Source organism: Hetaerina americana, unplaced genomic scaffold, assembly GCF_022747635.1.
Source record: "Hetaerina americana unplaced genomic scaffold, ioHetAmer1.1.p SCAF_3, whole genome shotgun sequence".
In the NCBI taxonomy this organism is placed as follows: domain Eukaryota; kingdom Metazoa; phylum Arthropoda; class Insecta; order Odonata; family Calopterygidae; genus Hetaerina; species Hetaerina americana.
In genome coordinates, this window is record NW_027286874.1 from 108,238,317 (window position 1) to 108,252,163 (window position 13,847).

Consider the following 13,847-nt stretch of genomic DNA (forward strand, 5'->3'; position numbering starts at 1 on the left):
GACTAATTTGGGGGTCCTTTCGCTTTTGTTCTGACGATGGTTCGCCTCCTTCGATCAGTCTCGTCACCCAGCCAGGAATCACGAAGGCACATTCCTCTGTGGGTTGGCTTTCTTCGACCGGCTGCTCCTCTTAGTTGAAGAGGGTAACGGTCTGTGCTGGGGGGAGCGGCTCGTCCGCTTTCGGGGGACTACCGAAGTATATTCCCCTCAGAGTCCCTTGAGACATATCCAGAAGTAAGTTGACGAAGTGCACGTTTCGTATCCTCATCTCCTTCACGCTACGAGGTTTTGTTCGGATCAAGAACTTGATCCATGCTCCCGATTGTTTGCGCAGGGGTTTGGGAAGCTTCTTAAGACACCGTAGGGCTTGCGTCAAACAAAAGAAATAATGTTCCATAGCCCTTTCATTTCCTGAACACTGCTTTCCGTACAGAGCACCACCTCTATTGCTCGACGCCATTATAGCGATTGCACTCGTGAAGTATAGAATATTATATCAAGTGATCAAGCTGACCGAAAAGTTAATTGATCTTCACAACTTCACCACTAATAGCTTTTTGAGTACCGGTAACTACACATATGCTATCGGCAGCATTGTTGCGATAGCTCCATGGTTCCCATTGTCATAATTTCCGTAAATATAAATTGATGTATGCATAAAAATAAATTAAATAAATGTGAAAACATGTCTATATTTATATGTATATATTTATATCTATATAACATTTGAGCGGCATAATAGAGCACAAATAAAATAGATAACACTCAAAAGGACACTCACATTGTAGATTGTTTCAACTATTGCCGCGTGCTTCTGTTGCGTTCTCGGTTGAGATGGAATAAAACCGAAGTAGTAGAATTGTAAGGTGGCCTCAAGTTCGGAGCTTACGTTTCGCCGACGTCTTCACGGCCATGTTCACGTGCCGTTAGCAAGACATGTAGAGTTTCAGCGCGAGCAATTCGACTTCCCTTGCGGAGACCTCACGAGGCAAGTGAAGGAATCGGTTTGAATCGTGATATTTAACTACAAATATCATTTGTCTTATGGGGAGAAATCACAAAGAGACAGGAGAGAGATGGATACATGGCATGCTGATCTTCAATGGGATGTTGAAGACTGAGACATATGTAGAGGGGAGAACGTTTTTGCAAATGAGGAATGGGATGGAATGGGATGCACGGCATGTCACAAACGCAAAGAAGGGAGTATGCGGAATTGAAGAGGGACTTACTGCGGCGTCAGGTTGTGTTTTCTGTCAAACGTGGAAAAATAAATGTGTTGTTATACAGGCTGTCCGTGTGCAGTTTTACAATGGAAAAATCCAAAACCTACTTTGACTGATGGGATATCAAAAACTAAACAATAAACAAACGAAATAAGGTCGAAACAATGAACCCGAAATTAAAAGAAACAAGGCATTGAAGAAAGGCTGTACACATAAAATATCAAGCATTTCAATTGGCGTTTAATCTTTTTACCTCAGCAATAAAATCTATTTAAAGTCAGTTTCTCTCAATTTAACAACGTTTTCATTTTATTCCGGGCTTTTGTTTTTTAAATTGCATGGAATAATCGGTGAGGAACCGTCAATTTTAGTCCTGTTGCAAGAAAATGTATTATCTAATTTCACAGGAATGTGAAAGAATGAATGTCCATAGCCTTTCTGCCAAAGTTATAAGCCAATTACTTGTGAAAGTAATTGGCGGGGGTCATCATCTATTTATATACACAGTTGTAATTTTAGCGTAGAACTTTGAAAATCACAAGTGACAATGCAGACGAGTGAAAGCGTTAAAATGTGATGATTTTATTAGAAGTAACTGTTAGACCAATTTTAAAAGGATTTTTAAATTATGTACATTTTGAAGTGATTCGTCAAGCGCATATTTGTCAAAATAAAGTAGGCGAAATAATAAACACATTTTGCAACAAGTACTTAGAATACGCCAACAAAGATGTGTATGGAATGTAGGGAGCATTTGAACTTTTTTTTATTCAAATCAGTCATTAAACACGGTATTGCGCCAAAGGGAATATTGCCTCTGCGAACCAATGTTAAGCCTTGTGTAATCATCTAGAATGGTGGAGTTTCATTTGGTTTTTAAAACCTCAGCATTAAAAAAATAAAAAAAAACATAGCTGCAAACAATAAAGATGCACACAGGAGAGTGTAATGAAACTGAACCTAGTTTGATATCTATCGATTGTTATGTCAAACTGGTTTCCATTGTATCGATTTTCATCGCATTCCAGAAAGGAGATTTTGATGTTCTTTTACACAGGCGCACATTGCTTCGCCTGAGCCGGTATCAATCTCGCCAAGGCGACGTGGTACAAACGATCTGTCTTCGCCATTCTGAATTCTGGGTGATGACACGCACGTTTGGTCCCCTGGTTCTGACGTGAATCACTTGCACTGCTCCTCTGCCTCTATTTGTTCTAGGCCTGATGGATGCGCCCTTGGCCGCCCTCTCGCCCAATTGTGTGCGGCATGCCAACCCCCCCCCCACTGACAAAGAGGTTCGTCTGCGTCGTTTGTGCGAAGTAGCGTTGGAGCTCGTTATACAGTCTCCTTATTGCATTTCGCGACTGATATTTATACGGAGGACAATCCCGCTCCGTTGATTTCAAGATGATTGAAATGAAATGTCGATATTTTTAACAAGCTTCACCTTGTGATCACTCACTTCGTCACCAACCTTCCCAAATCCTTCGATGGCGGATTGGACTCATGTGATGACCTCGAGGGTGGTTTGACCTTTTCAATTGGTGACATTTGCCCTCAGCCGTTCGCTGTTATTTATGATAGTCGTCGAGAGCTTGAAGAGCCTAATAGAGTCCATTGGATTGAATGTGGTGGTATCAAATGGGGAATTACTGATGTTTTTTCAGTTCCATTGAAGTGTCACAGCTGTTGGCAAAGTAGCACGGCGTCTATACCCAAATTTGTATGTTGATGAGTCAAATAAGATGTTATATATACCCTCTTAAAATATTTGATTTCCCTCGGGAAACTACCAAAAACGTTCACCGTTCTTGTGAAAAAAAATATTTTCCATCGAGCTGAAAGAAGTTCTACATTATACATAATGATAAAGAAATAAATATTTTTGAAGGAAAATTTCCTCCATATATATATATATATATATATATATATATATATATATATATATATATATATACACCATAACGAGCTCGAATTGTTTACGCATCATAAAGCGATATTCACCCTTATATACAAATTGGAGAGCGATTTTATTCCAAAATTGTGGATATCAATAATTTAAAAAAATATATTGAGTATTTAAAAAAACACTAAGTCTTAACTGAAATATTTTGTCATCTTGTTAGCGTAAAGCAGTCACTATTAATTCCCATCTCAGAAAGAATTCATCAAAAGTCCTCAATTGCGAGTGAAAGAACATGGAGTCAGATGATGGGCGAAATGCGCAGTCACAGGCGAATATCGTATGTCTTCTTTTTCTTCTTGGAGACGCCATCGTCGATTGTGCTCGTCATTTCTGGAAAGAAATCAATTTAGAATTAGCAATGTACTTGGATGTGAAGGAGGAAAACATGGGATGATGATAATCCTTCCACCATTACCCTAAGTGGTACTGTCGTCCTAAAATTACAGATAACAATTCATTCCTCGCAACAGACACGGCGTCGTGGCTACAGCGGGTGCAGCTTGGCTCGGTCTAGAATCCCAAATGGAAGTAACGGCACTGCTTGAGACTCAAAAATGAAAAATTACCGGTTACAGCAATTACGGTGCTAATCGCATAAGGATTATGAATGCCATGTACATTAGCTTTTACGATATCTCGTGAAAAGAGATGTATCGTCAATGAAATTTAGTATTTTTTTTAGTTTCTAATCAATAATATTACTCGGTCGCTGTGAGATACAAACATATAGATAGCGCTAATGGAGTAGTTTCAGGCGTGATGTGGTGGAAGTCGAACATGATAAAGAACAGACAGTAGCAATTTCCCAGCATTTCTCTTCTCTTCCCTCCCTCACGTCCACCCCCCCCCCGACCCCCTTTCACCCCTGGCGTCCTGACGCCGTTCCTGCTGCCGTTATGTGATTGGCGTTGGCCGCTAATCGCCCAAGTGGACCTCAGAGACTTTGTGCACTGTTTGTAACATGCTTTATTCCGCAATCCTATGCCAACCTCTCCCTTCTCCACCCTCCCGCCTTTCTTACTACATCCACCCCCTCCTACCAGGATGTAAAAATGTATATAAGACGGCAACTGACTTCATTTTGGTACCTGAAGATCATGTAATGCATCGAAACCCGGTCGTGCAAAAAAACGTATCTAGTGGGAAATTGCTACTATCCATTCCTGTTTTATAGATAGCGCATTGTAATGTTTTTCTTATTTTATTTATCTAAAACCTCCAAGCCATCACCTAGGTGCGTGGCAGGGGGTGAGTAAACACGATATAATTTTACCAGAATATGACCCTACCGCGGTCGAACAATGTTATTATGATCCCCTTTAGTTTGTGGGAAAAATGGCATTTTAAATCTCTCTGTACTTCACTTATTCTCTCTAATTTCATTGACATGACCTCTCCTACCGTAGTACGATGTGGGTAATGATACATTTTCAACATCATCACTGCTAAAGAACCCTCCTTCCAATTAATGCAAGATCTCCAAGTTTGGCTGACCGTTGTTATGGCAGTTTAGGCTGGGAAGAAAGCAACAGTCGCTAGTTGCAAAAATGAATTACCTAATCACTTTGCATTCATATGACTCTGTATATAGTCCAAAAGTGTGTGCCTTTTACCTTCATTAGATAGAATATATCCACACATTATTTGGAATTATCATGACAAACAGCTTTAGTTTTTAACTGAGAAGTGTATCAACATACGTCAAGCGTCAAGGCTCCACTTTTCCCATAAAAAAAACAGTTCCTTGAAAATCGCTAAAAATGACTCCTAGTTACGGTGGGAAGTTAATCGTATTTTTTGCAGGGAAAAAATAATTTTTTTATGGGGTCTGGGGTCTACCTTTATGCGTTTAAATACTTCACATTTTTGTGTACCGAATCGTCTCCGTACGGAGGGTATGAATCTAATCCAGTTTGTGGAAGTTAATCAGGAGACTTGATAGTAATTTAGAATATCAATCGGTTGTAAGAGAGTGTCCACTCTGGCGTCCATCGTCGCATGTGAACCCGATCGAGAGCCGTCGACAAATCACACCCAGCAATCCAGACTCCATGACAACCAACTTGGAGCTGTGATGACGGGAATAAGGGGGTAGCACTCCGTGTTTTCTCTCAAAATTCAAACAGCCATGCGTGAAGAGAGTTTGAAAACCTCTCCACGTCCGTCTGCATGGACACACGCTTGATATCTCTTTGAAAGGCGAGAAGTGTCAGTCGAGGTGATGCGGCCCCCAACAACTGCGATTGTGGAATGTTCCTCAGTGACAGAAACGAGTTAAACTTTTAATTTTCGCGAAAAGAATGAGAAGTGGTCGAGGAGCTCCTGCTTTCTTTCCGCGTAAGTGTAATGGGTGCCATGGTACAAGGTTGGTTAACGGCATATTATGATTGCGAACAAAATTGTGGCTGAAGATAATAGAGCTGTCCAGAAAGTAACCTCCGTTTCCGTGTTGCGTGATAAGCAGAGGGAGAGAGGGAGCCGAATGGTCACATGCTTTATAGACGCACACAGTACACCTCGATCTGCACTGGTCGGAAGATATCGTCGCTTGTCGTTTGTTTACAATAGCGCGTCAAAACGAACAATACAATTCCCGCCAAATGTGAAGTTCGCACAGTGATAAGGTTTATACTGATAAAAAAACTTCAAAGCTGCTTTGACATTCATCATCGAGAAATTCTTGCTCTGTGCGGACCAAATGTGATGAGAGTGAGAAGATTTGAGTGCGTCAGTGTTGTCGATCGTTTAAGAGTGAACGGATAAATGTCCACGATGATTATGACAGAAGTGACCGCCCCCGCCCCCGTCTATGTTCATCAATGAACTACACTTGAAAATTGACGAAAAGTTCGTTAAAAACCCGACTTTTACGATATCTGAAATCATTAGAAAGTGTTCCACAGATTTCAACGACTCTGTTGCATGGAAACACGGCTGAAAAGTTAGGCTACAGCACTTGTTTTGTGCTCGTCTCGACGAGGAACTTCAAAAGATGCCGTCATCAGTTGCCTGTGATCTCTCAGGCGGCAGAATTTTGTGCTGAAGGAATTTGAAAATTAGTTCAGAGATATGGCATGACCGTTTAAATCTGCTTGACGAATAGGTATAAAAGTAGGAGAGACAATGTAGTTTTGAGATTAAAATAATAAATATTCTGTAGCTATTCCAGTGTATTTTTTATAGCGTAACGGAAGTTACATTTTGGTCAACCCTCGTTGAAATGTAATATCAGTTAAAAAAACATTACAACGCCTGTCCATCATCAGGATGGTGATTGCGTTACTCTACTTGCCTCTTTCCTGTGACTCGTAGATAGGTAGTCTCAGGCGTGTCCTCACGGATGGCGGTAGTTTGTTGAAGAGCCACTTGGCGACGGGCGAAAGCAGCGACTGATCCAAGTCACGCGGGTCTTGGAAGCCAGTAATCCCACTTAGTATTATTGATGCGATGAGGAAGATTACGAATCCGATCGGTGAATACCACATTGTGGAGATGAGGAATATAGGCAGTACCCTGCATGAGAATTAACAGTTTCAAAAGGAGGCCATTGAAATGGACACTTCATGGGGCTTCCAGTCATGAAGATTGTCGCCCACGCTAACACGTGCACAAAAGTAAACACAGAATTCAAACATAGACACATAAGCTTATTCTTTACTCCCACATTTGAAAATAATAACAAAATCCGTCAATTCAAATTAAAAAAAGGCTATTACGACCTGAATATTAGGAAATAAATTTCCTTAACTAAGAAAAATCTATGAATTGCAATTTTGTTAAATTCCATTATTTTATCCTAAAAACATGAAAAGAAGATACCTTTCCTACCACTATTTTTCTCGTTTAATCATTTTATTCCTTTGAAATACAACTTAACTTCCTTTTTCATAAAGTAAATAACGGCAACATAGCTTCCCCTTTTTTTTAAAGCGAAAACCCTTTAAAAGAGGAGGTTATGTTTCCACACACTGTATTTAAAGCAACTGTTCCTGAGTTGGGAATAAAATATTTGTGTTTGGTACGCAAAGATTGATTGTGGGAACTGCTTCCCACAATCAATCTTTTGATGACTGCTTCTCCGTTTCGGTGATTGAAATTCTTCCCAATATCTGATCTGCTAGTGTAATAGAGGTGAGAACCCAAGAGATGGCGCATATTTGGGTGGCCCAGTCATTTAAACCGCCCGGGCTGAACCAAGCCCACTGAAGGCATCATATGGCTGCCTACATATCCCCCCCACCCCCTTGTTCATTTCCTATTGGTCCCTTACCTCTCCTTCCCCCCCCCTCTCCCCCGCACATGTCCTCTCCGCTCTTCCCCGAGAACACCATAATGTATATACATATATATGATATATATACATATATATATATATATAATATATATGTTCATAGATGGTGGGTATCTTTGAGGAGGATTGGCGATTCTCCGAGGCCGTCAGATTTAATACAAATCGTCATTTTCACGTGACCTCAACTCCTTGTTGGCCTTCTCAGATACAGAGTCACATTCACGTCCCTTCCCAGCCCTAAAGCGTACTCTTGTTTACCCCACGCTGCTTTAACTTGATAATTTTTTTAATGAACTGTTAAAAAAGCTCAAACTTTTATAATGTTTACTCTAAACTAAACTCACTGCGGCCACATTTCTCACCGTTAGTCAAACTATTATCTTTCTTTATTCACACAGACGCAGGTTTGACTTACGGTCAGTCACCCATAATTTTGCAGAAGCGAAATTATGAAAACCCTCTCCCATCTAACTTGAGATTTCACTTTACTCTCCAAATGTCTTCAGGGAAACACATCTTTTTTGATGATGATCTTCGCTCATGTTTTTTGCCCACTTGTTATAATCTTTAACCCAATTCGCATGAAACCTGTTTTGTTTTAAAGCAATCCACCGCTCCCCTCCCATGCTTGGAAGCAAGAAGTTTCCGTTCTGCTTTCGGGGAGAGGTCTTTTTAAATATAGAGAAAATATCTTGATCATTTGAATCGATTTTCCTTCGATGAGCAGCCTTACTCATCACTAAAGAGAATTTCGTAATGTGTTATATACCTATACTCAAGGGCCTTAGTAATTTCCAACTCCAGAGAAGCATTCTAAGAACTGCGGGAGATGCTGCGACTGTCCCTTTCACGGAGTCATCCGCTGACGTGCATTAAAATGCAGAAATTTCACCGTGAGTAGAAATCAGTCACCTCTAGTGAGATTCGAACCCAGACATCGAGGGATCCGGGTTCGTATCCCGGCTAGAGCGAACAGTTTCTGTTCGCTACGAAATTTCTGCATTTGGAAAGAATCACGACTGATCCGATAGGTCCAAACTAGTAAAAATGTAGATTTCCGAGCGTAAATGAAAGAAATTGAAAATACGGTGAATTCAACGCTCTCAGGCTCATTTCTTTAAATATTTCTGACAGCACTGAATGAGTAAAAAAACCTTGTACATCTCCACTATAAATGTATTCTGGGAATTCTACCAGTTTCGACGTGACATCATCAGGTACCTCTGACGGTATTAGTTATATCAGAGATGAAAACTCCAGCAATTTTCCACTTAATAAAGGTTTGTTTTCGACTAGTTTCGATGCAATGCATCATCGTGTCCTTCCGCCAACCTCAACCCCACGCCCCACAACCTCACTGTATGCATCTTCCTGCAGTCATTAAATCTCGCATTATGTGATGCCACTAGAGACGGTGTCGAGGCCCGCTCGCTTTAATGGGTGGGGATCAATCGTCATCTTTCCCGAGGGTCATCGTCACAAAGACCGGTCTGACATCGCTCTCCACTCTAATGTTCGCCGCCTGGGACAATCCCACCCACCGTCATTCACCGCGCGTGGTCGACCGTCGATGGCGTGGGGGGGGGGGGTTCTTGCCATGGTACTCACGGTCCACTGGCACTCTTGGGTGCCGCGATGGTGGCGTTGCAAAGGCACCCGTCCACGGAGATGGGCAGCAGGTCGTAGACGATCCTGCCGTCGTGCACGGCGACGGAAGTACCCCAGCTGATCCACACCATAAGAGGGAGGGTGAGCGCGAGGCCACCTATCGCACCCTGACGGAAGAAACGGAGACCCACGTCATATCGAAATGTATGCATTCGGTGAAGTGGATTACTTCACCGAATTTCAACCTTCCTTAAATCACGGACGACCTTAAATACTTTGGAGTAGAATCATGAAAAAAATAGTTATGACTTTTGTAGATGCCAAAGATATCAAAGTAAATGGGAGTCAGACACATAGCATCATGTTAGCAGACCACATGAACATTATGAAGAAATGGGAAGCAAACACCAATAGAATGGCGATGCTGCATCAAACGCGGAACAAAGGAGGCTTAAAATCAGCTCGCAGAAATCAAAGGGAGTGCTTAAATCCAGAGCTACGTAGGTGCCCTGAAAGATACCCTGAAGAAATGGGCAAGTTTCGCTCCTTGGGAAGGTTTGTCACAAAAGAACGACAATACGTAAAGATTTGGGAGGGATAGTATAAGAAGAAGAAAAGAATTGACCATAATGCTTTTCCTTTTTAAAAGAATCGATTGCTGTGGCTCTAATGAGAAGAGATGACCATCTTGACCAAAAAGAGAGATATCAATACCTGCAGCGACGAAGCGCAGGCTTCAGAAAGAAGTAATCATTCGGTAAAGTAATGTGAACAGAGTCAATGAGTGAATTGCGAAATGTGGGAGCACTCTGGAGGGTTTGGCGTGTTATTCTAAGTCCATGCCTATCAATTATACCGCATAGGTAAGGGTCGGATGGAGACGGGAGTGCCAGGGATAGGCAGGGTTAATTCAGGGCCTTCGGAAAGCAGGGGCGTCGCCCATCACTCCTGACTCTTGCGTCGTAGGCGGGGCTAGAATTGGCGACAAAAGTAAGTGGGAAGCTGATTGAGTCGGAAAATCAAGATATGGCGATAGTCAGTCGACCGCAAGATCATAAAAACTGTAGGAAGTCATGCAGCGTGAGATGCGAGAGAGCTCAGACTAAATTCAAAGAAGAAAAGAATGTTCGCAAGAAAAAGGAAAGGCTAAATTTGGCATAAAACTTGGAGAGTATTAAAGTAGTTAGTTAGAACACTAAATTTGAAATTTTTTGGACTTAGACGGAAATAATAGTCAAGACAATAGGAAAAGAATTTCGGTGGGAAAGGAAACATTAACAAATAGTTGGGAGCTAATGGCGGAGATCTTAAATAGCGGAAATGTTTGTGAACACTTTCATGTAGATTTATAGTGTTTCATGTTCCAAAACTTATTCATAGATGCGGGAGAATACGCGGAGGTTTTGAGAATAGATTAGGGAAAAAGGGAATGGGATAAGTGGATAGAAAAGAAGGCGAGAGAGGATGAGCAGGGCGTGGCAGAGGAGGGGAGAGGACTTTTGCTACGAGATAAAAGAAGGAGGCGGGAGAAATGTCTGCAGGGCACGCTGAGCAGCAACGAAGACTTTGATTTAGCGTAGCGGGAGAAAGTGGGGTTGGTGAGGCGGGAGGTGGAACAGAGATGAGGCATGCTGGGAGGACAAAACGGGAGATAAGTAGTATCTAGAGCTGAAATGTGACTTTCCCTTCCATTCCATTCAAAGTATTAGAATTGTCCAGAAAATAACTTACGTTTCGCCCAGGGTGGCGGGGATTAGGGCTAAAACCACTATCTTGGTGTCTACTAAACGTTCATACACATTGTGTGCATCTTGCTGTGCTATTGGTGCGCAGACTGTGTTTATTCTAATTTGCTCACATTGCGAACTGTTTAAATGTGCGCTGCTATAGAAGAAAATCCAGCGAGTTGTGAAGCGCGATCTGTGATTAGGTTTATACTGTCAAAAAACCACTAGCCAATTAAAAATCATCGGCAACTTTGTGAATTGTGTAGGGATACGGAATTAATGAGTGAATGCGGAGTTCGGCAGTGGTGCATTATTAGTTTGAAAATTTCCAATTTCACCATCAATTTGAAAGCACCAATTTCCACGACGAGGACATCGCAGTGATCGGCCTAGCCTTGTGACAGATTAACTGAAAGGTGAAAATCAACAAAAAAATTCGTGAAAATCGCCGATTTACCATTACGAATCTCTTGAGCTAGACGTGGATTGCAGCTCAGAGCTTTGACAGTGACGTAGAATTGCTTGCTGGTGTAAAAAGTGGTTAAAATGTAAGGTGGCGGCAGATTTCTTCAGAGACGGAATTGAAAAGCTTGTGTACTATGTCCTTATGATAAATGCATTATTTCGAATGGCGACTATATAGAAAAATAGTTTTCAATTGTATCATTCAAATGTCCTTTTAGCCAGGATATAATCTATCTGATGCCTTTCTGAGTCACCTGGCATTTTCCATGTATACCGACGCATATTGTGGTGTCTAAACCAAGTGTTGGTGATGACTAATCCCTGTCTCCTGCAGAACTCAACTGCTTACTCCCCGCGGTCATTCCTCGCGCCTAAACCGTAGTCCCCCACCTGATCACCATCTCTTCCTTCGCCTACCGTCGCATTCCAATCCCCCATCACTATCAAATGTTTCCCTGCGGGAACACACGCGATTATGTCCTCTAACTGATCGTATATCCTATCGACCTCTTCTTCTTCCTTATAGTTGCTCGGTGGCATGTATACCTGAATAATAACCAAGTTCGTCGGTTCTGCTTTTATCTCTACTAGTAATAATCTATCCGTTTCCTGCTCTATGTTTCATTCTCTGCTCCCTGCTCTATGTTACATTCAAATGCATATAATAAAAATTTGTCTTGTCACTAGGTTCATATTTATTTTTAAAGCGTAAGTTACGTTTTGCACTGCCCTCGTAAATGCATGTGCATGTAAATGAAAGGTAGTTTTTCCGCTCATATACCTGCCAATATTTTCCGATGTGCAGAAAATCGGCTGGCATATATAAAGTATTAACTTTAATTGTGAGAACACTAAAGAGGGGAAAGTTTGCCAACATGGAGGTAATAGGTGTATAGCAAAAAAGAGAGGGTAGACATGATATGGAATTAAAAACGTATGCTTTAACAATTGAATTCGAGCCCCTCTGTTTCAAGATGATGCTAGAAATTGTAATGTCTAAAGTGATTAAATAATGCGAGCAACTTTGGCGGCAGGAATAATAATTTTTCATTTATTCCCTGGATTATTAAACTGGACATTTTCATTCAATGTGCAAATAAATTTATTTAATCAAAATTAACACCGTACTCACCTTCCAATTCGCCCAAGGGAAGAACATTCCAAGGAAAAATTCTCCAAGAGCAATTCCGATTGTCATGCCTATCAAGCTCAAATGTGTCTGAAAACAAAAGAATTCAAATTTCATGCATTAGACTGCGATACGACGACAACCAGGAGCACGATGGTTAGTTAAACTTATGCGATCCTTATGGGAGCGATCTAAGAAGTCATTGGATGAATGGAATCCTTAGAAGTTACGGGAAATTGAAGACACGCGTACCAGGTTCGTATGAAAAGTATAAGTGACCATTTTCTCCTGACGTTTTTGCGTGAAGTGATGAATTCAGACCGATGTTTAAGTGTGCGCATGATCGCAGATCGTATTGGCATTGACAGTGCACACCGTTATTTCTGTAAATTTCACGATGAGAAAGATCTGCGCTAAACTCGTCGTCCGAAAGATCTTGAGGGACGACCAAGAGCAGAGTCGAGTATCTGCTTACGAAGACCTTCTGCTACGGCATCGCGACGATTCCCCAACCCACTTGCAATCCCGACTCGGCACCAGCAGACTATTTCCTATTCCCTATACAAGTAAAGTCCTCCCATAAAGGACATCTACATAATACCCCAAAGCCACCGCAAGGGCGTGTGGCGGGGGGTGTTAGGCCACCACCCGTGAAAGGGGAGAAAACCACATGCAAAACCAACACATACAGTACAAACAAACCTATGCCCATAGTAGCGTGTACATTCATGCAAAACCCCTTACATTCTACATTGAAAACACATGCAATATGCAACGGTCTCCTCCCCCAAGGACACAGGGACCGTATTTAAGATTCATCCAAAAAAATAACTATCAAACTCATCAACAGCATTATAAAGTACGATCTGGTGCTTATAAATAGCATTATAAATTAAAGAAATTTGTGCCTGTTATCATTACAAATGTCCCCTCTGAGAAGAATAATTCACTACCTCCACCATGCTCCCAGTTCGGGACATGACAACCAAAAACGCCACGCTAGCGATCCCGTAGCAGAAGCTCAATATCTTTGAGATGGTTCCGGCTTGGATGTCTGTCAAATCCCTGTGCAGAACTCCAATGATGAAATCTCTCAGAGTGACAGCTGCCATTCCATTCAGCATTGCAGCTACTGACCTGAAACGAAAGAGTTTTCTTTTTCATTCCCTGGTGATCTTAAACTTTAACCTCCCAATTTCTGTACTGTTTCACATATAGTATAGAGAGAAAGATTTTCACCCTGATATCTGCTACTGTAATTGTTGACTAAAATGCCAATTACTCATTAAACGGTATGTAATTAAATGCGTTGACATATTTTTACCTGAAACTCAAAGAGTAGTGTTGAGAGGGAAGGAATAATACGATGCATTTGTGCAAAATGGCGTTATACGTGCCGTGTTATCGGATTGACATCGTAAGTGGTACAGTCAAC

General features: G+C 41.5%; 1 protein-coding gene across 1 annotated transcript in view; it reads right to left on the reverse strand.

The window, feature by feature from the left end:
* Positions 1–3,454: 3,454 nt before the first annotated feature.
* LOC139690495 (sodium-coupled monocarboxylate transporter 2-like) overlaps positions 3,455–13,847 on the reverse strand; it is a 35,338-nt gene continuing 24,945 nt past the window's right edge. Inside the window, exons 9-12 of the mRNA XM_071587953.1 lie at positions 13,334–13,549; positions 9,092–9,208; positions 6,485–6,705; positions 3,455–3,522 (exon numbers count right to left, since the gene is read on the reverse strand). Coding sequence (XP_071444054.1) covers positions 3,455–3,522; positions 6,485–6,705; positions 9,092–9,208; positions 13,334–13,549 — 622 coding nt within the window. The remainder of the gene's footprint in view (positions 3,523–6,484; positions 6,706–9,091; positions 9,209–13,333; positions 13,550–13,847) is intronic.